Below are 20,716 nucleotides of genomic sequence, written 5' to 3'. Positions count from 1 at the left end.
ATAGACAGGGACAGACAGGAACAGAGAGAGATGAGAAGCATCAATCATTAGTTTTTCATTGCGCATTGCAACACCTTAGTTGTTCATTGATTGCTTTCTCATATGTGCCTTGACCATGGGCCTTCAGCAGACCAAGTAACCCCCTTGCTGGAGCCAGCGACCTTGGGTTCAAGTGGTGAGCTTTTTGCTCAAACCAGATGAGTTCGCGCTCAATCTGGCGACCTCGGGGTCTCGAACCTGGGTCCTCTTCATCCCAGTCCAATGCTCTATCCACTGCATCACCGCCTAGTCAGGCTGGCTTCAAATCTTGTAACAAGTAAAAAGAACTATTCAAATTGCTAACTCCAGAGTGGACAATGAGCAGCAGTCCATTTCCATTTCTTCAGAACAGGAGGCAAAAAGAATGAAAAGTTAATGTGTCATCTGTGTTTGGCATTTCATGGGCTTTTTCCCAGTTAGTCCTCAAGCAAACATGGTAGAATGGCACTGTCCCCATTTTACAGATGAGGAAACTGAGGTTCAGAGAGCATTGATTTTCTCAACATCACACAGCCAATCATTGGCAGACCTGGGACTTATTCAGGTCTATGCCAACTCAAAGCCAATGGTGCCTTTTGTACTGTATTAGACTGGCTCCATCTGTCGTCTTTCTTCTGGCACATTCTAAAGATGGGTGGAATGTGAGTCATTCACTTTAAGTCTGTCCAAAACAAAGTAGCCTTTGCTATTTAAGCCTTCTAAGTGCTAGAAATATTGTGTTGCCCTTTTTAAAAAAATTAAACTCTGTAGTAACCACTAACAACTTAGAATTGAGTCTTAAATTCATATGGTTTTTACAAATTTTATGGCTGAATTCTTTAAGATAGGCATTTCAGAAAGAATACAATAAAAACAAGAGGGATAATGGCAAGGTCCTATAAAAGATATTTAAATTTTTATTTTGACTTTCTATCAAAAATACAAAGATAGTACAAATTTCATGGTGATTTTTCAAAGTTGTCAAATATTTAACATTTTGCTCTTAACACGAAATTGACAGTAATTTAAAATATGTACTAGGAAAAACTACACAGACCGAATCCCAAGGCTTTGGTATGTAGCTGCCATCTAGCTACACTGTATTTTCCAAAAGTATTCTTTGAGGATTTAGAGTCAAATTGCTCGTGGTGAACAGCAGTGAATACTATTTCAGTCTTTAAACCCAGATAAATCATGTGAGGCCATGACGAATCTCCATTTGTAGCAGATACACCAGGACAATGGGAGAGATATTAGGTCACTAGTTTCAGAAGTTTTGACCCCTTACTCAGCTACCAAATACTTGCTAAAGCAACCACTCCCGACAAGGCAGAACAGTTTCCAAGTACATGTAGTGAAAAGATAAAAGATAAACAAAGAATCTTTTAGGACATCAAGGTTACAACATACTTTCTCTTTCAAAGGGTGTGGGAATAGTTGGGAAACTTAGAAAATATGTGAATTAAATATGGATAGATTTTATTTTGAAGGAGCAAAGTGGCGGGCACTTAGCAGAGAAAACAAATCACAGAAGCAGCCACTGGAGGCCCCGCTGCTGATGTCAGAAGTACTCCCGTGATAAAAGGAATGAGACCAGACAAGAGCGCCCGGATCTACGGCAGGCCTGAGGCCTCTAAATCTTGATTTTTGACTGGAAATCACTATGAAGGAGCACAGAATCAAGCTTAAAAGCTTCTCCTTTACTGACTACAAACGCAAAACTATCTTCAAGTACATTGGTAGTGCCTGATGCCAGAGGATAAAAGGAAATGCTTTACTCTGTAGAGATTCCCCAACTCCTCCCAGAGGGAAAACAAATCCTTGTGCTAACACTTGTTTCAGAAGCATCTTAAAGCTTCCAAGTGACCCAGAATACTGACAGCGGTAACTTTTAATATATTTTAACCAAGAAAGGCAGCCCCATTTAACACCTTTCTGTGCCCTGAATTAACTTCTACTGACAGGTTAAAGGCTGTCTTTTCCTGTCTGAAATGTTAATCATTCAGGTTTTCTGTTTTGCTTTTTAAATCTTATTTCAAACAACACCCTCTTACTGTAGAAGAGCATACATGAAGTGAAGCAAAGAAAATGCAGGGCCTCCGGAGAGCCTATACACTGAAAGATTCTGCCAAACCAGAGGGTGTAAAAGCCCAACAAATGTCCGAACCCCCTCATGACATCTCCAGAGGATTTTCTTTTTTTTTTTTAAAGGTATGCTTTATTTTTTTAATTATTTTTTTTAGATTTTTTTAAAATTCATTTTAGAGAGGAAGAGGAGAGAGAGAGAAGTGGGGGGAGCAGGAAGCATCAACTCCCAAATGTGCCTTGACCAGGCAAGCCTGGGGTTTCCAACCAATGACCTCAGTGTTTCAGATCAACGCTTTATCCCCTGTGCCACCAAAGGTCAGGCGGAGTTTCTCTTTTTGAAGTACCAAATCAGGTCTGTCCACAAATAGTTTATGGTGCCCCTGCTTTGCAGGGTATGGCCTTAGTCTGTTGGCAATCCAGTACTTATCAGAGACAGCTGATAAAAGTGGCCCTTTAGTATCAAGGGTGCAGCTAGTGGTTGTGGCGAAGCCCTGGCACTCAACTCCACAGAGAGGCAGTAAGGGATAAGGCAGCAGGTCTCTGAGTGTCACCTCCTTGCAATACGCAGGCATCAGCTAAATGAAGCATGTGTACCAGCCACACCCACACAGTCCCAAGAGAAGGGGGGAAACAACCAGGAGGACATTTGTCATGCTGCCAGACAGGAGCTGCCTTCTGCCCATCAAAGCTGCTCACTGGCAAAAGAGGTGGAGGAACAATAGCAGACAACACCAAACCCGACGAAGTGCACACTGCCAAGTCTGGCTCACTGAAGAGTGGAGCAGGCACAGAATCCAAACCAATGTGAACTGTGCTCTGATGTGGAGCAGGGTCAGAGGAGTGGGGGGAGGTGACCTGGATCCTGAAGCTCACACAGAGGTCGGGTGGGGGCCAGGGCCTGTTTCACTCCAGCTTTTTGGCTGACACCCGCGTCCGAGCAATAATAATGGGCACGAAGGCCAGGCAGCCAATGAAGAGGGCCCACAGGGGCCGGTAGAAGAGCCAGCCAGCAGCCACGGTCAGCAGGGTCAATGAGGTGGCCACGCAGAAGGCAAAAGCCTTCAGGCCAATGTTGACCAGGTCTCGGAAGACAGGAAACCAGTCCACTGTGGGGAAGAGAAAGGTGGTGAGACTTCCGAGGATACCATGCTCTGTGTCTCAAGTCAGCAGACGGTTCCTGTCTCTAGATGCCAAGCAAGGGGAGGAGAGGGTCAGCGGCAGAGGGCAAGTAACATCCGAGTGAGGGCTGGGCGATCCAAAAGAGGAGGAGCCCTCACTCCTGACCTGCGTGGCTGGGTCCCCTGCCTGAGCCGCCCGCTGCACACTCCAAGTGCTTCATAAACTTTATGTTGAAATCATTCTGAGGCCAATGTAAAGACACTCAACAGTAACAGTAGCACAGGACGTTTGCTATACTCACAAACTCAAAGGAGATTGGGCAGACCCTTCTGTGGGTGCCTATTTGGGCCCCTCAGCCATTCCTGGAGGTGTCTGTCCATTCATGCAGCAGGTTGTTACTAGTTATCTATGGGCTCTGTGCAGGGATTTAGGGAAGCAAATTAGCCTCAGACAGCCTCTGCCTCAAGGATCTCATAGGCAACTAACTGACCTACTATGATGAAGTCGAGAATCCACCTAAGTTGATCTGGAATTACCTGTCTTTGGCCTGTCTAGCCTCTTCAGGATGGCATCCCATGGCTGTTGTCCACTGGGAGAATCTTTACTCAGTTCCTAGGAGGCCCCAGTGGTCTGGTGTCCTGCTATGACTGCTGGACCCTGCAGGCCACCTCCTGGCTCACCTCTGGTAGTACCCCTATTTGGCCCTCATAATAAGCAGAGTTCACATTTTTAAGTATTGACCATGTGTCAGGCACGATATGCACCATCTCATCAAACCTCAGGGCCACCCCTTGGAAGGCTGGTACTATTCTTCACCTCATTTTAGCCACAAGGTCACTGAGGCCTAGGGAGTTTAATTTGCCCCAAGTACTACATCTAGAAAGCACCAAGCCAGTATTTAAACTCCAGACTGAGCCCTGAGCCATGGCTCTGAGCCTTAAAAGAACAGGGACCTTGTCTATCCTATATACTGTGTGGTCTCCAGGGCTAAGAGCAATGTCTTGCACACACCAGGCACTCAAAGTTCTTATTGAATGAGTGAATGCTTTTGTGTTGCCAGTTCCTGAATCACTGCACATGCACTTTAGAACTCCATGCTCTGAAGTCTGTTTTTGAGTCTGGAATGTTAGCATTCGAGACATGGAGAGAATCAGAGGGTCACAGGCAGACAGAGATTCAAAGGGCCCTCTAAGATAGCCTCCAACCTCCTCATCTTGACAATGGGGCAACTGAGTTTCTGAGAGGGGAAATGGCCTGTCCAGTTCACCCAATCACAAGGGCTTAATACAGAGGGAAAAGATGGAGGACTCTGTTCAAATTCAATCTCTCCTGAATGATGCCCAAGATGTGGCTGGCCTTTCTGAGCACAATTAGCTATCCAAAGAAACCTCAGAGAAGTGGCCTTCTCCTCCCTGCACCTCAGTCTTCCCATGTGTAAAATGAGGCAGGCTGCCAGCTTTTACAGTCTGGGACAGATGTAGCCAGTTCTGACAGTTCTGGGATATATGTAGCCAGACCTCTCCCCAGCTAGAATGGTAAGTGGGGGAGAGGTTCCTATTGGGGCCTAGAGAAGGTTGAGCAGAATCATCTGACTGGACAGGGACACACTGGGGTAAAGGCTGAGAGGAAGAGTCCTCTGAAGCCCCATCTTCCCGTTCCAACAGTCTAATCCAGCCCTTACTCAATCAGCCTGGCATTCAGTCCTGGGCCAGGCTGGGTCACTTGCATAACTACTGGGCTCACTGGTGCCAACCTCAGGCCATGGGAGCAGCCCAGTAAACTCTCTCATGTGCCTCAGAATTGCTGGCTATCTCAAATCTGTTTTTGGTGTGGGTAATGAAGTATAACAAATTTTTAGTGTTTCCTCTTTACCAAACATTTCATAAAACTTCAAATTTGGTGTGAGATAACTGAAGCTGAGACTGGAGGGAGGCTGGCCCAAGGGTCTAGAGATCTGACATAACAGATTTCAGTCCCAGCTCACTACAAAGGCTGGCCAGCCTCCTCTCCATGGCTATTCCATCACGGAATAAAGGGGAAAGGAATGAGCAAGTGAGGAAGCCAGTGGACAGATGGACAGAGTAGAGCTAGACCCCCCAGACCTGCGGCTGAACCAGCCTCTCAGGATCGGCATCCACTCCGCCCTCACCCCTGGAAGCATCTTGTCCCTCGTGCCTGCCTTCCTTTGCTCATCCATCCCAAAGCTATGGAGTAGGGACTCAGGGATGGACCAGACGCCCGGTCCCTGTGCCAACTTACATACCATCAGAACAGAAAAGCTGACAGATGATAGTTTGAGGAGCATGGAGGAAGCACAGGGGGCTACAGAAGGGCAAGTGAGATTCCCAACCCCATCTCTTCTCACCTACCCAGGGTATAGAGGATCCGTGTCATGAGATTGAGGCCCATAAACATGGCCATCCAGCCAGCGGCCCGCAGGCCCCATGTCTTCATGGAGTTGCTCTTTTGTTCTCTAAGAAACACCTCCTGCAGAACAAGGCGAGGGAGCAGGGTATCATCTCATGTCCGAGTGGGTCACTAGCCTACCCAGCTGGTCAGGACAGGTGGCTGAGGGGGCCATGCCAATGCAGGAAACATTGGCCATTTCTGAACCAACCACAGGAAGATAAAGGCACCAGGTCTCAGTGCCTCCCCAACCTGGCACAGCAGAGCAAAGTGTGCACACAGATCTTTGTGGAAGGTGTGGGCTCTCCTCAGATCACAGCCCACTTCTTTCAAAAGTCCTTAGCCTGTCATCTCATCTGGAATAAACTTGACCCTTCCTCATACTAAGCAGTACCTTTCTGGGGTCACTTATCAACATCCATGATGGGGACGTTTGAGTGTGCCCGCCAGCGCTACAGGAAATGCTTCATCTGTCATATCCGATTTAATCTTGGACACTGCTCATGGCGTCTGGGACGCCTCTCTCCTGGGTGTCCTCCTACTTCTCAGGTTGCTCCCTCTCAGTCTCCCGAGACATTCCTTCCCTCTTCCTGTCCTCTAAATGCCGAAATTATCTAGCTGCTCCAGTTCCCACTTGACCCACCTTTATGTCAGTGCCCCTCTCTTAGGCTGCAGCCCTAGCACCTTTCTGGGCCTCACCCCTGTGGCTCCCACTGCATATGTGACATCACCACTTCATGTCTTGGCCCATCCAACACTGACACTGGAGTTTCCACTCCAACCTGCTCCTCCTGTCATCTCCATCTCAGCAAATGGTACCACCCACCCACCTGCACAAGCCAAAACCTGGATGGATTGCTCTTCCCCTCACCGTCTCCCATCCAGGCCATCAGCAAGTCCTGTCATCACTGGGTCAACATTTCCTGAAATCTCACCGTCGTCACCTTGCTCTTCCCCCTCACCGTCTCCCATACAGGCCATCAGCAAGTCCTGTTGTCACTGGGTCAACATTTCCTGAAATCTCACCGTCATCACCCCCACAAGGACCTCTCTGCAGTAGCCTCCTCCCCACTGGCCTCCCTGCTTCTGCCACAACCACCACCTTCTCCATGCAGTAACCTGCCCAGACCCTGCCACCTGTGTTCCAGCACCACTTGCTGCCGACTGGAAACCAAGTCAAGTGTCTTTCTGCCTTGGGGCCTTTGCACATATGGTTGCCCTGATGAAAGCTCTGCTGAGAACGTGTTTGCCCACAGTCATGCCTGGACTGCTCCCATACATTCTGGCATTCTTGGCTTAAACGCCATTTCTTCAGAGAGCCAACCTTGTCATATCTATAGTAATAACAATATGAGAGCTAACATTTATTGCTTACTATTTTATCAGTCACTGTCCTAAGTGCTTTACAAGTATTATTTAATCCTCAAAATAACTTGATAAGGTAGGCACAGGCACACTAATCTCCATTTTACAGACGAGGAAACTGAGGCTCTGAGAAAATAGTAACACACCCAGGGTCTCACCCCAAACAGTTAACTAAGCTTGAAGGCAAGGATCATGTCTGTTTTGTCCCCAAGTCTCTGGTGATCAAAATAAATATGTTGAACAGAGAATCTGCACAACTAAATAAGGTAGGGATAATTACAATAATCCCTTTTTTAAATGTCCATTTTACAGAAGGGGGCAGACGGTTGAAAGGCTAACCAACAGGCTTAAGGTCCCATAGCCAGCAGAAGGCAGAGCAGGGCTAGAGCTGGGGCTGTCTCCAGTGTCCATGCTTGTCCACACTGCACTCTCCTGTCCCCAGGACTACAATCTGGACAGTCACGGCCCCGGGCTACCTCCTTGACTCAGGGTCTCCTCTCTCCACTTGACAGAGTCCCCAGACCTTCTGGAGTCCCAGGGTGATCAAGAAGCTCGTGCCCCTCTGCACTGTCAGAGTCTTCCCACTGGGGAGTTATCTAAGCCACAGCCCCACGACTCCTCTCTGGGGGCAGAGGGGGAGCTGAGACCTGGGCCTCTACCTGCAGCAGAATGGAAGCCTGGGGACAGCTGGAGCTCTGGGCCAGAGGGAAAGGCCTGAATAGGGCCTCCTATTTTAGAAACTCCCAAGGGGGCCCTAATAACTGCTGGAGGAAAGAGTGACTCATGCCCTGCCAGGCTAAGAGGTGGCAGCCACACCCTGAGGTTGGTAACTGGGCTTCTGGGCTGCAACCCAAATTCACCCTAGTCCTGGCTCGAGAAGGCTGGGCCCATGCAACACCCTGAGACTGGGGGCTCAAGTGAGGGGAATGACAGCTGAGAGCCCAAGAATAGGGTCCAAAGGGTTCCAGCTAAGCCCTGACACCTGCCCTGCCTTCACTCTTTCAAGTTCTTCTGGACGCAAAATGCAGCGATCCTGTTAAAGCAAGCACAGAATGTACCACAAGAGAGACACTGTGTTCCCCAACAATGTAAAAGCTGTACCTTGCCCTGGCCGGTTGGCTCAGCGGTAGAGCGTTGGCCTGGCGTGCAGAAGTACCAGGTTCGATTCCAGGCCAGGGCACACAGGAGAAGCACCCATCTGCTTCTCCACCCCCCACCCCCCCGCCCTCCTTCCTCTCTGTCTCTCTCTTCCCCTCCCGCAGCAGCCAAGGCTCCATTGGAGCAAAGATGGCCCGGGTGCTGGGGATGGCTCCTTGGTCTCTGCCCCAGGCGCTAGTGTGGCTCTTGTCGCGGCATAGCGACGCCCCAGAGGGGCAGAGCATCGCCCCCTGGTGGGCAGAGTGTCGCCCCTGGTGGGCGTGCCGGGTGGATCCCAGTCAGGCGCATGCAGGAGTCTGTCTGACTGTCTCTCCCCGTTTCCAGCTTCAGAAAAATACAAAAAAAAAAAAAAAGCTGTACCTTTCTGTTCAACGGAAGGATTTTCTGCCTAGAGAAGAGTGGCTAACTTTCCAGGCATGCAACTGAACACATCAGTGCATGTGTACCCCTCCTCCTCAGGATCTGAGTGAAGCGTGACCCTGCCTGCTCTTCCTTCAGATGGGAACGGGTGTGTGCCCTCACCCGGTCCTGGGACTCTGCAGCTCAAATCCCACCACTGCCCCTAATGCTCTTAAAGTAGCACTCCCTCACAAGGGGAGCTGCCCACTCAGCAGCCTTGCTTCCCCTGGCCGCTCTCTCTGGGCAGGGGCCACATGGACACCACTGATGCCTTCAACAAGGTGAACTATAACCTGCCTGGACTGCTTCCAGCACTGACCCCCTCTTTTCACTTGGCACTCAGCAGAAACGTTACTCAGAAAGGCCTTCCTTGACCGCTGTCAAAGCACATTTCCTGTTATCACGTCTGTTTATCTCAGAGCATCTGCCTCCCGTCATAACACTCAGTGGAAGTGTCCTTGTTTTACCGATGAGTATCTCTGCCCCACAAGACTGGAAGCCTGTGCAAGAGTCTGTTTTGCCCACTGTTCTATCCTTGGTGCCCAGCACAATCTGCCACATAGGGAGATGCTTACTCCCATTTCTTTTTCTTGCCCTGTTGCACTAGCTTTGACCTCTAGTAGTAGGTGCTTATAACCACTGGTGGGAAGTAGCAGGGAGAGACCTCAGTCCCTCCAACACAGAGGTGGATAGCAACAACTCACCTCTGGTGAGAAGTCCCCATGGTGCAGGAGAAGCAAAGTGTCCCCAGACTTTGTGGAATATGGCACTAGCTGGTCGCCCCGCTGCCGGGCAATGACAGTGACCTGGTCAGAGAACTCAGTGTTAGAGCTGAGGGGGTGACGAGCCTGCCCAGCCTCAGAACCCCTCTGTACTCTGGGCCTACCAGGGAAGTGAAAGAAGAAACCCAAGCCTCTCTCTCCACACATCAGCCTGGGGTACACAGCTCCCAAACTCCTGCTGAGCTGCTTCACTGAAGTGCAGGAAGGACCCTGGCCAGAAGCAGGGCTGAGCTGGGGGTGGGACTGTATGTGACAGGGTCAGGAATGTGAGATCAAGTATTTAAAGCCAAAATTGGGGGCTACTGGAGGAGGGGCTGCACATGATTAGAAGAACTCTCATTAGGCATACTTATGAGATCTCCTAAAACTACAGTTCTTAATTTTTCCATTGACTTGAGAGGGAAAGAGACAGAGAGAAGCATCAACTAGTTGTTTCACTTAGTTGTTCCATTTAGTTATATGCTCATCAACTGCCTCTTGTATGTGCCCTGACCAGGGGTCGAACCCATGGCCTTTGGTGCACCAGCTCAACACTATCTACTGTGCCACCCAGCCAGGGCCTACAATTCTTAACCTCAGGTCTACTGATATCCATGGAAGGCTTCTGGGGACACAGACCTCTGAAAGTGCCCAAAGGCATGCCTGTGTGAATACAACATGAACACAGTTCCTAGACAGAGATCAAAGCACTCACAATGCTGTCCACTGTGTCCATGCCTAGGAAGATTAGGAAGCCCTGCCTTAGTCTACCCAGGAGAAGCCACATTACCACATGAGCTGGGCCCAGGTCAGGGTCATCGCTGCTCAGCCCTGCATAGGAAAAGGAAACGCGCAGGTCTCCGACCTGGGGAGAGAGAGAAGCAGGGTGAGTGAGGCCAGGAGCAGTCAGCCTGGATCCACGGCACCGCTGAACCCTGACACTCACCCTCTTTTCCCACCTCCACAGCTTTGCCCGAATGGTTCCATCACCTAGAATGCCCCTCCCATCCAATTTCATTTGGCCAAGTGCAGCTGTGGATTCCACTAAACCGAATCAGTCTTAAGTCAGAATCTGACTGCTGCGTGTTGTTGGCAGATGGTACTCTACGGGCCCTGATCTTTGCTATCTGGACTTCCCAAGCCCCTCCATGCACCTCTGGATACTTGGGGTTTTCACTGTGGTAGAAATAATCTCCCCGGCGAATGATGTCCACGTGTGGGTCCTCCAGCTTGGACAGGCTCAGTGGCTTGAAGTTGTCAACTTTGTCAATGAGGCCTGAGAGAAACAGGTTAGAGATAATTGTGTGCAATGTGAAACACCCTGATCGGCAAAGCCCTCAGCCTGCCATCCTGACCACCGCACCCTCACACAGCCCACTGAGTAGCCCGGCCTGGCTCATCACCCTTGGAGCCTTTGAGCCCCCACCTCAGGGCATGGCCTCCGCCCAGAGTATCCTTCTCTGGCTCCAGCTCCTCCACAGGGGCTCCTCTTCCAGCCCCATCTCGGTCCCCTCTCTCTGTCCAGTCAGTGACCACAGCTCTGAATGGCCTTAGCCCCATACCCATTCCACCTTGGGTCTGGTTATCCGTGTCCCAGCCTGGCTCCCCTTCTGAGTGAAGACCACTTGAGGCCAGGGCTGGCTGGCAGCGCAGGCACTAGCCGGGCAACAGAGCCGACGGCAGATAGGCCAAGCCCCGCAGCACTGGCCTCTGCTCCCTTACCTTGGCTATTTGGGCCCTCAGTGTCTTCTCTCTCATCTTCCTAGGTCATGCTCAGGGACATTAGCCCAGATGCTATGGCCAATGTCCCTTCAAATCCTCTCTTTGAAATACCTTGGGCTGGGGGAATAAGCCACCCATTACCTGGCACAGGGCTAGATACGATATGGGGCTCAGCAATGGAGCCCTCAGGGAAAGCCTTGTCTCTGCTGCTGGCTCAAGGGCCGCTTGAGGAAGGGCTCCGGCTTTGGTCAGAATGGGCACCAGCACAGCAGCGGTGCCTGGCAGTCCTGCGCTGCAGCCACTCAGGTGTCAGAGGTACCTGCCTGGGTTGGGGGTGTTCTACACCAGTCCCCCCTCCTAAAGATCTGCTTTTCCTCTGGCCCAGCCCAAAACATGATCCTCGGAACTGTGCCAGGCGAACCCATGCCCAGGCCAGCAGGGCCCCTTTGTCCACCTAAGGTTGAGTACCCAGCTCCTGGCAGGTGGCTAATGGAAGCGCAGAGCTTCACCTGAAGGTGCCAGACTTACCTGCCGAGAGAAAAAACCTGCCAATTTGGACGAAGGGGGCTGTTGCCGTGAAGGACTCCACTGCCATCGCACTGTGGGAGAGGGAGCAGCCAGTGAAGCAGGGCCCCAGGTGGGAGCTGTCTGGTTCCTTCGGGTGCGCTCAGCAGGATCCCTCCCCAGGGGGCTCCTGCAAGTCCAGACCAGCCCAGGCACTGCCGGCATCTTGTCTTTACCAACAACTCCACCCCCTGAGTGCTCGAGTTTCCCTTCCCTGGATGGCACACTCTCACTCTGTCTCCTGTCCCCAAAGCTGCACACCCTCATGCCTGAACCCCTACCAGCCTGTCCCAACCCACTCGCAGCCATCAGATGGACCTTCCATGGACTTCACACCCTCCCTGACCCTTCTCAGCCCTGGGCAGTACCTAAGCCCACTGTGCACACTCAAGGCCCTCCCGGGCACAGCCCTCCCCGTGACTGCATGCAGCGCACACTCCAGGCACACTCTGGCATTAGGCCTACTCAACCACTGTCCCTGAGCTAAACTCCCTCTGCTAAAATCCTACCAAGGCCCAGATCAAATGCTGCTGCCTCCTGAAAGCCCTTCCTGATTGTCCTCCCACTCCCATGGCTATTAAGAAATGCTTTCCTGGTACTATACATGCAAATTCCTTCAGGAACTCTGTCCAGGCCTTATATTCATGACCTGTGTGAGGATAGCTTGTTTGGGGTCAGGGAAGTTGGGTCTCGCCTCCGTGCTCCTGGTGCCCAGCACAGGAGCTGCCCCACCCAGCATCCAGCCTCGTGCCAAGGAGGGGGTGGTTATCACAGACCAATGTCCACTGCTTTAACTAACTCATAAGGCAGAAATAACTCAATCCCATTACTCAGATGAGGAAGTTGAGGCTGGAGTCCTGCCAGTGGCAGCCACGGCTGCACTCAGGCCTTGGGGCCCAGCCCTCACCTAGGGTTTCTGTGGCCAAGCTCTCGGTCGAAGTTTCTGCTGTTGATGATTTCCGACCTCCATTCGGTGTCTGTTGTGTGAAGAAGGAACAACTCAGCAACCATGGTAGGAGAAGTCACATGTCCAAGGCCCACTGGCCCCTTGTCCTCTTATCCAAGCCCATGACCACTCCAAGGCTGAAGGGGCAGCTCCTGGAGCCTCACTAGATGGATGGGAGAGCAGTCCTCTGAGGGCCAGCACCCAGGGATCTCGACACCTAGTTCTGAGCCCTTCCCCAGAGCAGGGATGTGCCGAACATCTGCCCACAGGCCTGGGGCATGGCCCTTGAGGACACGGGGCCTATACTCACTATAGGAGTACCTCCGCTCTGTCTTCGCCTGGCCGTCCTCAGTATAATCCCTGCAGGGAAAGCACAACAGTCCCAGAGTCAGCTCCTCCCTCCTGAGGCATTCCCATCTCTAAGTATCTCCACTGGAAGCACCTCGAGGCTACCCAGTCAAACCGCCCAAATGGAGCAGCCTGTCTGCGCCAGCCCAGAGGCTGGTACTCATTCCCTGGCAGAGGGCCAGCTCCAGCCCTCAAAGGCCCTGACTAGAAAAAAGTCCTTTCTCACCTGGAGCTGAAATTGTATCCGCCTGGCTCACACCAAGAGTTGCAGCCCTGCCTTCCAGGCTCAGAGATCTGGCTGTACCTTCTGCTTCAGGTACATGAGGACAGCCCCATGGAGACCCTCTGCAACTGCCTTTCTACACGCTGAGCTGCTCTGGCTCCCCCAACCCCTCCTTACCCCTCTACTCAGTCTATACGGTTCAGGTGGGGCTGACCCCACCCCCTGCTCTAGGTGATTCCACCCTGGCCAAGAGACCTTCACCTAGGACCTCTGTTAGAACTGACAGGATGTAAGCCAGAAGATCACTTCTGTCCCCTCATAGGAAAGAAGATGGAATTAACACATAGGAAAAAATTGTGGCCTGGAACCAGTCAAGCCTTCAGCTTGGGCTTCCATGGAACTTCCCAGATAAGGGAGCTAATCAATCCCCCTTTCTTTGGGCCACTCTGCATTGGATTTCTGCCACCTCTAAACAAAAGATCACTTGCTAATAACTTCAGGATAATTTAACTTTTCTCTGATAGGAAGCTTTTTTTGTGTGAGTGACAGAGACAGAGAGAGAGACACAGACACGGACAGGAAGGGAGAGAGATGAGAAGCATTGATTCTTAGTTGCGGCTCCTTAGTTGTTCATTGATTACTTTCTCATATGTGCCTTGGGGGGGGGGCAGAGCAGAGTGAGTGACCACTGGCTCAAGCCAGAGACCTTGGGCTTCAATCCAGCAACCTTTGGGCTCAAGCCAGTGACCATGGGGTCATGTCTGTGATCCCACGCTCAAGCCAACAACCCCAGGCTCAAGCTGGTAAGCCCGCACTCAAGCTGGTGAGCCCACACTCAAGCCAGCAACCTCAGGGTTTTGAACCTGAATCCTCCATGTCCCAATCCAACGTTCTATCCACTGCACCACCATCTGGTCAGGCTAGGAAGCTTTTATACTTAAAATTTCAGAGGTGTCAAAGTGAAATGCATCTGCATTTTATCCTAACATCTGACCTCCTCTATCCTCAGCTGATTTTTTTTAATATATTTTTTTAATGTTTAATTATTGATTTTAGTAACAGACAAATGAAGAGGGAGGGAGGGAGGGAGAGAGAGAGAGAGAAAGAGAGCACGCGCACGCACGAGTGACAGGAACATGGATCTGTTCCTCTATGTGCCCTGACCAGGGATCAAACCGGCAACCTCTGCATTTCAGGACAATGCTATAGCCAAATGAGCTATCTGGCCAGGGCCCCCAGCTGGTTTTCATTCTCCGTTACCTCACCTGGACTCCTCGGTTTCTACCCACTGGTACATCTCCACATGCCGCCGCAGTTTCACAGCTGGAAGGTGAACCCCATAGTTTGGATCAGACAAGAGCTTCAAAAAGAATCAAACAAACCAAAAATAAATAAATGAAGGACAAGACTCACACCAGCCCAGAATGCTGGGCTCAAGGGAAGCTGGGCTAAAAAAGAAATAGGTATAGAGGACAGGAAGGATGGAGAACTCCACGGCTGCTTTATGTGGGACAATAATAAAGTGAAGCTGCCTGTCCCAAGTTCTAAACACCCAATGTCTGCGACATGTGCCTCACAGTGCAGGCTCAGGCTGCAGGCCCAATGACATGGTGCCAACACCGCCATATTTGGCATTCAAACAGGAAAGGCCCAATAACCAGAGTACCTTTGCAGGCTCACAGTAGACACACATGCTGATGATAATCATTAAAGCACCTACCTATAAAGCTCCCTCCATCTGCTAAGTACCATGCCAGGACTTTACTTAATCCCGTCAAGTCTTCAAAACTGACCCCCCAATTTGTTACATTCTCATTTTACAGATGAAAATGTTGAGACTTAGGAGTGATAATGTCCACACAGCTGCTGAGTGGTAATCACACCCAGGTGTCTCTACCTCCTAACTCCATGCTTTCAAAATTCTCAAACAATGTCAAGTGAAGACCTCCAGCAGGTCAGTGACCATAGCCAAACTTACCTTGGATGTCCGCAGGGCCCCAATGATGTGCACCAGTCTCCCCTCGTTCTCCGGAGCCACACTGTGGATACTGTCAGGGGTCACCACAAGTGAGAGCCCTTCAGCCAGGGAGGATGCCGTCTTCAACGCACGGCCCTGAGAGCAAAGAAAGGGGAGTAAGGATTTCAACTCAGGGGTAGCCTGATACAGCGTCTCAGGGCAGATGGGCCTTAGAGAGCATTGAGACTGATCTTCCCATTGTACAGTTGGAAAACTGAGTTCTAGCTAGTGGCAAAGTTGGGATTAGAACCAGGATTCCTGCTTTCCCAGGCAGACCTCTTCCCCATATTGGAGGTTGCTGGTGTTTTGTCTGCCCTGTACCCCTCCCTCCATTTCCTTCGGCTTTCTCCTCCCCTCCCCTATTCTCAGTCCATGTGATTTACTTTGGCCAATCTGTACTTTGGTCTAAATCATGTGACCCAGGCCTAGCCAATTAGAACATGTGTTCACTGGCCACAGGGACTGGTTCAGAGGACTGAACCCAGGCCAGGACCCAGACATCTCCCTGCAACTGCTGCTAAATTCATTTAGAAGTAGATGGTTCTTTTGTTCTCTGGGGTTGCTAAGGTGATGGGATGTGACCCTAGCATTCCTTTGCCACCACAAAGGAAGAGCCTGCCAAAGAAAAATTCACAACAGAGAAACACAGTCAGGAGATGGAGAACTGGAGATTCCCAGTGAACCAGCATGAATCTGGATCCAACCATGCTTGAAACTGATGCTACCACCAGGACTTCAGGAGTGTTAATGTATCCACTCCCTTCCCGCTTACTTTGGATGGTGGGGGGCGGGTGTCACAACAGAAAGAATTCTGATTAATGCAGCATCCCTCTCTCTCTTTTGTAAAATCTAAGCCCTTATTACTAAATCCAGCCTCTGTATTCATAGCCTTCGTTCCCTGATGCTACAAGGACCCTCACTCTGCACGGTGGGACCCTGAACATTTTACCTCATTAGTAAAAATTAAGTAGAAGGAGAGTAGGAAGGTCATGAGCCCCACAGACATCCCACCCCAGGTCTTGCTCAGCCGCTCCAGGAAGCCCGGCTCGGGATCGGTCGTAATTTTGACATGTTCTCTTCTGTTGCTCGTATTGGAATACTGAAAAAAAAAAAAGTTTTTGAAATAAATCAAATTTTACTATTTACACTTACAATCGTTTTTAATTATGCACAGTAAAAATACACAGATAATAAGTGTACAGTTTGATGGGTTTTTGACAAATGCATACCCCATTTGACCAATATTCTGATCAAGATACAGCACATGTCTATCATACCCTCAAAATTTTCTTAGTGCCCCTTTCCTGCCAAGACTCCCTCTCTCGCCTGACCAGGTGGTGGCGCAGTGGATAGAGCGTCGGACTGGGATGCAGAAGGACCCAGGTTCGAGACCCCGAGGTCGCCAGCTTGAGCGCCGGCTCATCTGGCTTGAGCAAAGAGCTCACCAGCTTGGACCCAAGGTCGCTGGCTCCAGCAGGGGGTTACTCGGTCTGCTGAAGGCCCATGGTCAAGGCACATGTGAGAAAGCAATCAATGAACAACTAAGAAGTCGCAACGCGCAACGAGAAACTGATGATTGATGCTTCTCATCTCTCTCCATTCCTGTCTGTCTGTCCCTGTCTATCCCTCTCTCTGACTCACTCTCTGTCTCTGTAAAATAAATAAATAAATAAATAAATAAAACTTATTTAAAAGACTCCCTCTCTCCACCTCCTAGAGTTAGTTAACAGCTATTTGTTAGTAGAGTGGGTAGTGATAGGACACACCGAGTCCACATTCTGAACCAAAGTGCTGACAAACAGGATGATGGAGAATTCCTCTGCCCATTCCTCACTGCCCACCCTTACAACTCCTCTTGCCTGAGCATCTTCGTGAGCCTTTCTTCCTTCCCTTCAAGGCCATCATGATATTGGCTGCATAATGTATCTTGAAAACCTATGTGTCCTCAGTGACACATACCCTCCCAGTCCCAGCAACCTGGGCTCAAAAGTAGTAAGAGGTGGGAACAGAGGTCAACACATAGGCCCTGAAAATTACTTGCTGTGAAACCCTAGATAAGTTGTTTTACCTCTCTGATCCTGTTTGTTCAGTTATAAAATGGAGACATTCAACAGTCCCTGTGACAGGACAGTGCTTACACTGATTAAGAATTCTGTCCCCTCCCTGCTCCACCCTACCAGAGCTTGGCAGCTCCTCTTCTAAACACACCTCAGACTACTAGATGAATCAACAAAGGTTTGGCAATAGAAGATACCCGAATTCATCTACATTCATTGGCGAAGGTCAGATCTCAACATACCCAAGATGGTCTCTGTCCACCAGGACGGACCATCCATGCTAGACTGCGAAGATTTTTTCATGTATTAAGTACCTCCTACAGAGACAAGACGAGGACACCATGTGAACACATGGGCAGCAACAGAGTGATACAACTACAAGTCAAGGACCAAGAAGGGCTGCCAGCAGCCACCAGAAGCCAGGAGAGGAGCATGGGACATATTTTCTCTCAGGGCCTTCAGAAGGAACCAACTCTGCCAACATTTTGATCTCAGACTTCCAAACTCCAAAATGTGAGACAATAAATTTATCTTGTTTTAAGCCATCCAGGTTGTAGAACTTAATTACAGTAGCTCCAGGAAACTAATACAGATGGATGTTAAATTATGTGATTTCATGTTCTTAGAAACTTTGTTTTCTTAGATGAATGTTTCAAGAAATGGAAGGTGATATTGTTCTCTATTATAATTTACCTGGCAGTTTCACTTAGTATGTGTCTTAAATTTCTCAACTACTATAAAATTGTCATAGTGCAGCAAAAATAAAAAAAATGAAAAAAAGTACCTCCTATACACCAGGCACTGTTGAAAGTACAGTCTCCCTTAAACTTCCCAGTAACGGTTCCTCTAGAGATTAGGGCCACACAACTAGAGAGGAGGAAAGTGAATTTGCCCCCAGGTCTGACTCCAAAGCCTACTATTTCCAGTACCTTCCCACGACATAACCTGCCAAGCTAGCTCCAAGACCTGGGCAAGTGCCTTCCCCTGTTGAGGAGATTCCCCATCTTAAAATATGATGGTGGAGCCTGACCAGGTGGTGGCACAGTGGATAGAGCGTGGGACTGGGATGCAGAGGACCCGGGTTCGAGACCCTGAGGTCGCCAGCTTGAGCGCGGGCTCATCTGGTTTGAGGAAAAGCCCACCAGCTTGAACCCAAGGTCGCTGGCTCCAGCAAGGGGTTACTCGGTCTGCTGAAGGCCCGCGGTCAAGGCACGTATGAGAGAGCAATCAATGAACAACTAAGGTGTTGCAATGCGCAATGAAAAACTAATGATTGATGCTTCTCATCTCTCTCCGTTCTTGTCTGTGTGTCCCTGTCTATCCCTCTCTCTGACTCTGTAAAAATAAATAAATAAATAAAAATTAAAAAAAAAAAATATGATGGTGGAGGCCCTGGCTGGTTGGCTCAATGGTAGAGCATCAGCTGAGTGTGTGGATGTCTCGGGTTCAATTTCCAGTCAGGGCACACAGAAGAAGCGACCATCTGCTTCTCTACCCCTCCTCTTGCCTCTCTCTCTCTCTCTCCCCCTCTGCAGCCATAGTTCAATTGGAGCAAGCTGGCCCTGGGTGCTGAGGATGGCTCCATGGTCTCCATCTCAGGTGTTAAGATGAGCTCAGGTGCTAAGGAATGGAGAATCGTCCCCTCAGTGGGTTTGCTGGGTGGATCCCAGTGGTGTCTGTCTCTGCCTCCCCTCCTCTTACTGAATTTAAAAACATATTTATTGCTTGACCAGGTGGTGGCGCAGTGGATAGAGCATTGGACTGGGATGCAGAGGACCCAGGTTCAAGACCCCAAGGTCGCCAGCTTGAGTGTGGGCTCATCTGGTTTGAGCAAAGCTCACCAGCTTGGATCCAAGGTCGCTGGCTTGAGCAAGAGGTTACTCAATCTGCTGTGGCCCCACCATCAAGGCACATAAGAGAAAACAATCAATGAACAACTAAGGTGTCACAACAAAAAACTAATGATTGATGCTTCTCATCTCTCTCCGTTCCTGTCGGTCTCTATCTATCCCTCTCTCTGACTCTTTCTCTGTCTATGTAAAAAATGTGTGTGTGTGTGTGTGTGTGTGTGGTGGTGGTGGTGGTGGTGGTGGTGGTGGTGGTGGTGGTGGTACAGGGGCAGCGAGGAGTCCACCTTTGAGGATAAGCCAGTCTCCTGACTGTCCCCTCCCCGGCAGACTCTTTTGAGTCTTTTCTAGGTGCAGCATTCAAGGCTTCTAAGCCTCCATGACAACTCTAACGTGGGGCAGTGTGCTAAGGCTGTGGGTGACACAAATCCTGACCTTCAAAGGGTGTGGGAGACAGAGGGGACCTACAGACACAGAAGAGGCCTGGAAACAGGGCGTAACAGGCGAGGAGAGGGTGGGTAGAACACTCTACAAAGCACTGGGGAGAGAGGAGGAGTGTCTGAGGCTGGCAGGGCTCCCCAGCTGGCTCCAGAAGCACTTCCAGGGAGGAGGGGAGTGGTGAGTCACTAGTTTTTCCCACACACAGCACCCTGGTGCAAAGGGCCACTCAGTTTGTTGAATGAATTTTTGGGTTTGTTGGGCTGGAGTAGAAGGGTTCCTGAGAAAGGCTGGCTGCAGGGAGAAGAGGCCAGCAGCCTTTTGAAAGGAATCACCTTCAGTCAGGACATCTCTAACCGAATCCACGTTAGGAGGACGAGGGGTCCAGCAGTAGAGAGTTACAGTCATCCTAACTCCTCAGCTCCCAACCAGGCCTGCGCTGCTCTGCAGCAACATAGCCCCGATTCACATACCCCTGGGGCGGGGTGCTCACTGCCTGCCCAGACAGCCCTGTTTGTCCCTGGCTAAACAGCTCCACCTGGGCAGTAACGGCTTCCCCACCCATCCCGCGCCGACTGGCCCCCTCTCTGAGATTTCGTCCAGTTCCGCAACCCTGAGAACTCCACCGGCCTAGGGGCGGTAACTGGGAAGGAGCAGAGCCGCAGCAGGGAGGCGCGGCGCACAAGTAGATCCCAAGGTTCGGGGCAACACCCTCTCAGTCTCCCTCCCCACAAATGCGCGACCCGAGGATGAGGTGGACCAAAGAACGGTGAACAACAGGAGACTGGACAGGCTAAGAGAAATTAACAGACAGATTAGCTGCCGGAAGGCACAGACACCGCATGCAACGGGGACTAGGAGGGTGGCCACACAGATGAGGGTGAGACAAGCAAAATGGACCTAGAAGGCCCCGTGACTTGGGGAACCCTGGGTGTGGCCTGGCGGACCAGGAGACACTCACATTCGCGGACATGGTGGGACCCCGCTCGCCGCCTCGTTCCTCTCTGCTCAGGTAGGTATGGGGTTTAAGGCCAGAGTACGGAGTGCTCTGCCCAAGAGTTGCGAAAACCCGCTTGAAACCCAGAACCCGAAGGGAAGTGCTACAACGTTACCACCCCGTGGTCTCCAGTTTTTCCGCTCACGCCCTCCGCAAGGTCTTCTGGAAAACGTAGTCCGGGGGTCAGGTGTTTCTCCACGGAGTGGCAAAATGCATTGTATGTCATTGATGCGCCTGCGCATC

General features: G+C 50.5%; 2 protein-coding genes across 2 annotated transcripts in view; one reads left to right on the top strand and one right to left on the bottom strand.

The window, feature by feature from the left end:
• Positions 1–20,716, top strand: part of XPC (XPC complex subunit, DNA damage recognition and repair factor) — a 286,669-nt gene that overhangs the window by 55,257 nt on the left and 210,696 nt on the right. The window lies entirely within an intron of this gene.
• Positions 902–20,617, bottom strand: TMEM43 (transmembrane protein 43). The gene is made up of 12 exons (XM_066244517.1): positions 20,438–20,617; positions 16,084–16,233; positions 15,096–15,230; positions 14,383–14,477; positions 12,857–12,906; positions 12,508–12,577; positions 11,565–11,635; positions 10,469–10,590; positions 10,105–10,179; positions 9,258–9,359; positions 5,595–5,712; positions 902–3,212 (listed from the first exon to the last, which is right to left on the bottom strand). Exons 1-12 carry the CDS (start codon positions 20,447–20,449, stop codon positions 3,010–3,012), a joined length of 1,203 nt encoding a protein of 400 aa, XP_066100614.1. The 5' UTR covers positions 20,450–20,617; the 3' UTR covers positions 902–3,009.

Source organism: Saccopteryx bilineata, chromosome 10, assembly GCF_036850765.1.
Source record: "Saccopteryx bilineata isolate mSacBil1 chromosome 10, mSacBil1_pri_phased_curated, whole genome shotgun sequence".
NCBI lineage: Eukaryota > Metazoa > Chordata > Mammalia > Chiroptera > Emballonuridae > Saccopteryx > Saccopteryx bilineata.
The sequence above is the reverse complement of the archived record's forward strand: the minus strand, read 5'-3'. Positions and strand labels throughout refer to the sequence as shown.

Coding starts and splice junctions, on each gene's coding strand:
- TMEM43 (XM_066244517.1), bottom strand. Junction 12,907..14,382: donor GTAGAAACCGAGGAGTCCAG/GTGAGGTAACGG, acceptor CTTTCCCTGCAG/GGATTATACTGAGGACGGCC. Junction 12,578..12,856: donor AGAGCGGAGGTACTCCTATA/GTGAGTATAGGC, acceptor TTCACACAACAG/ACACCGAATGGAGGTCGGAA.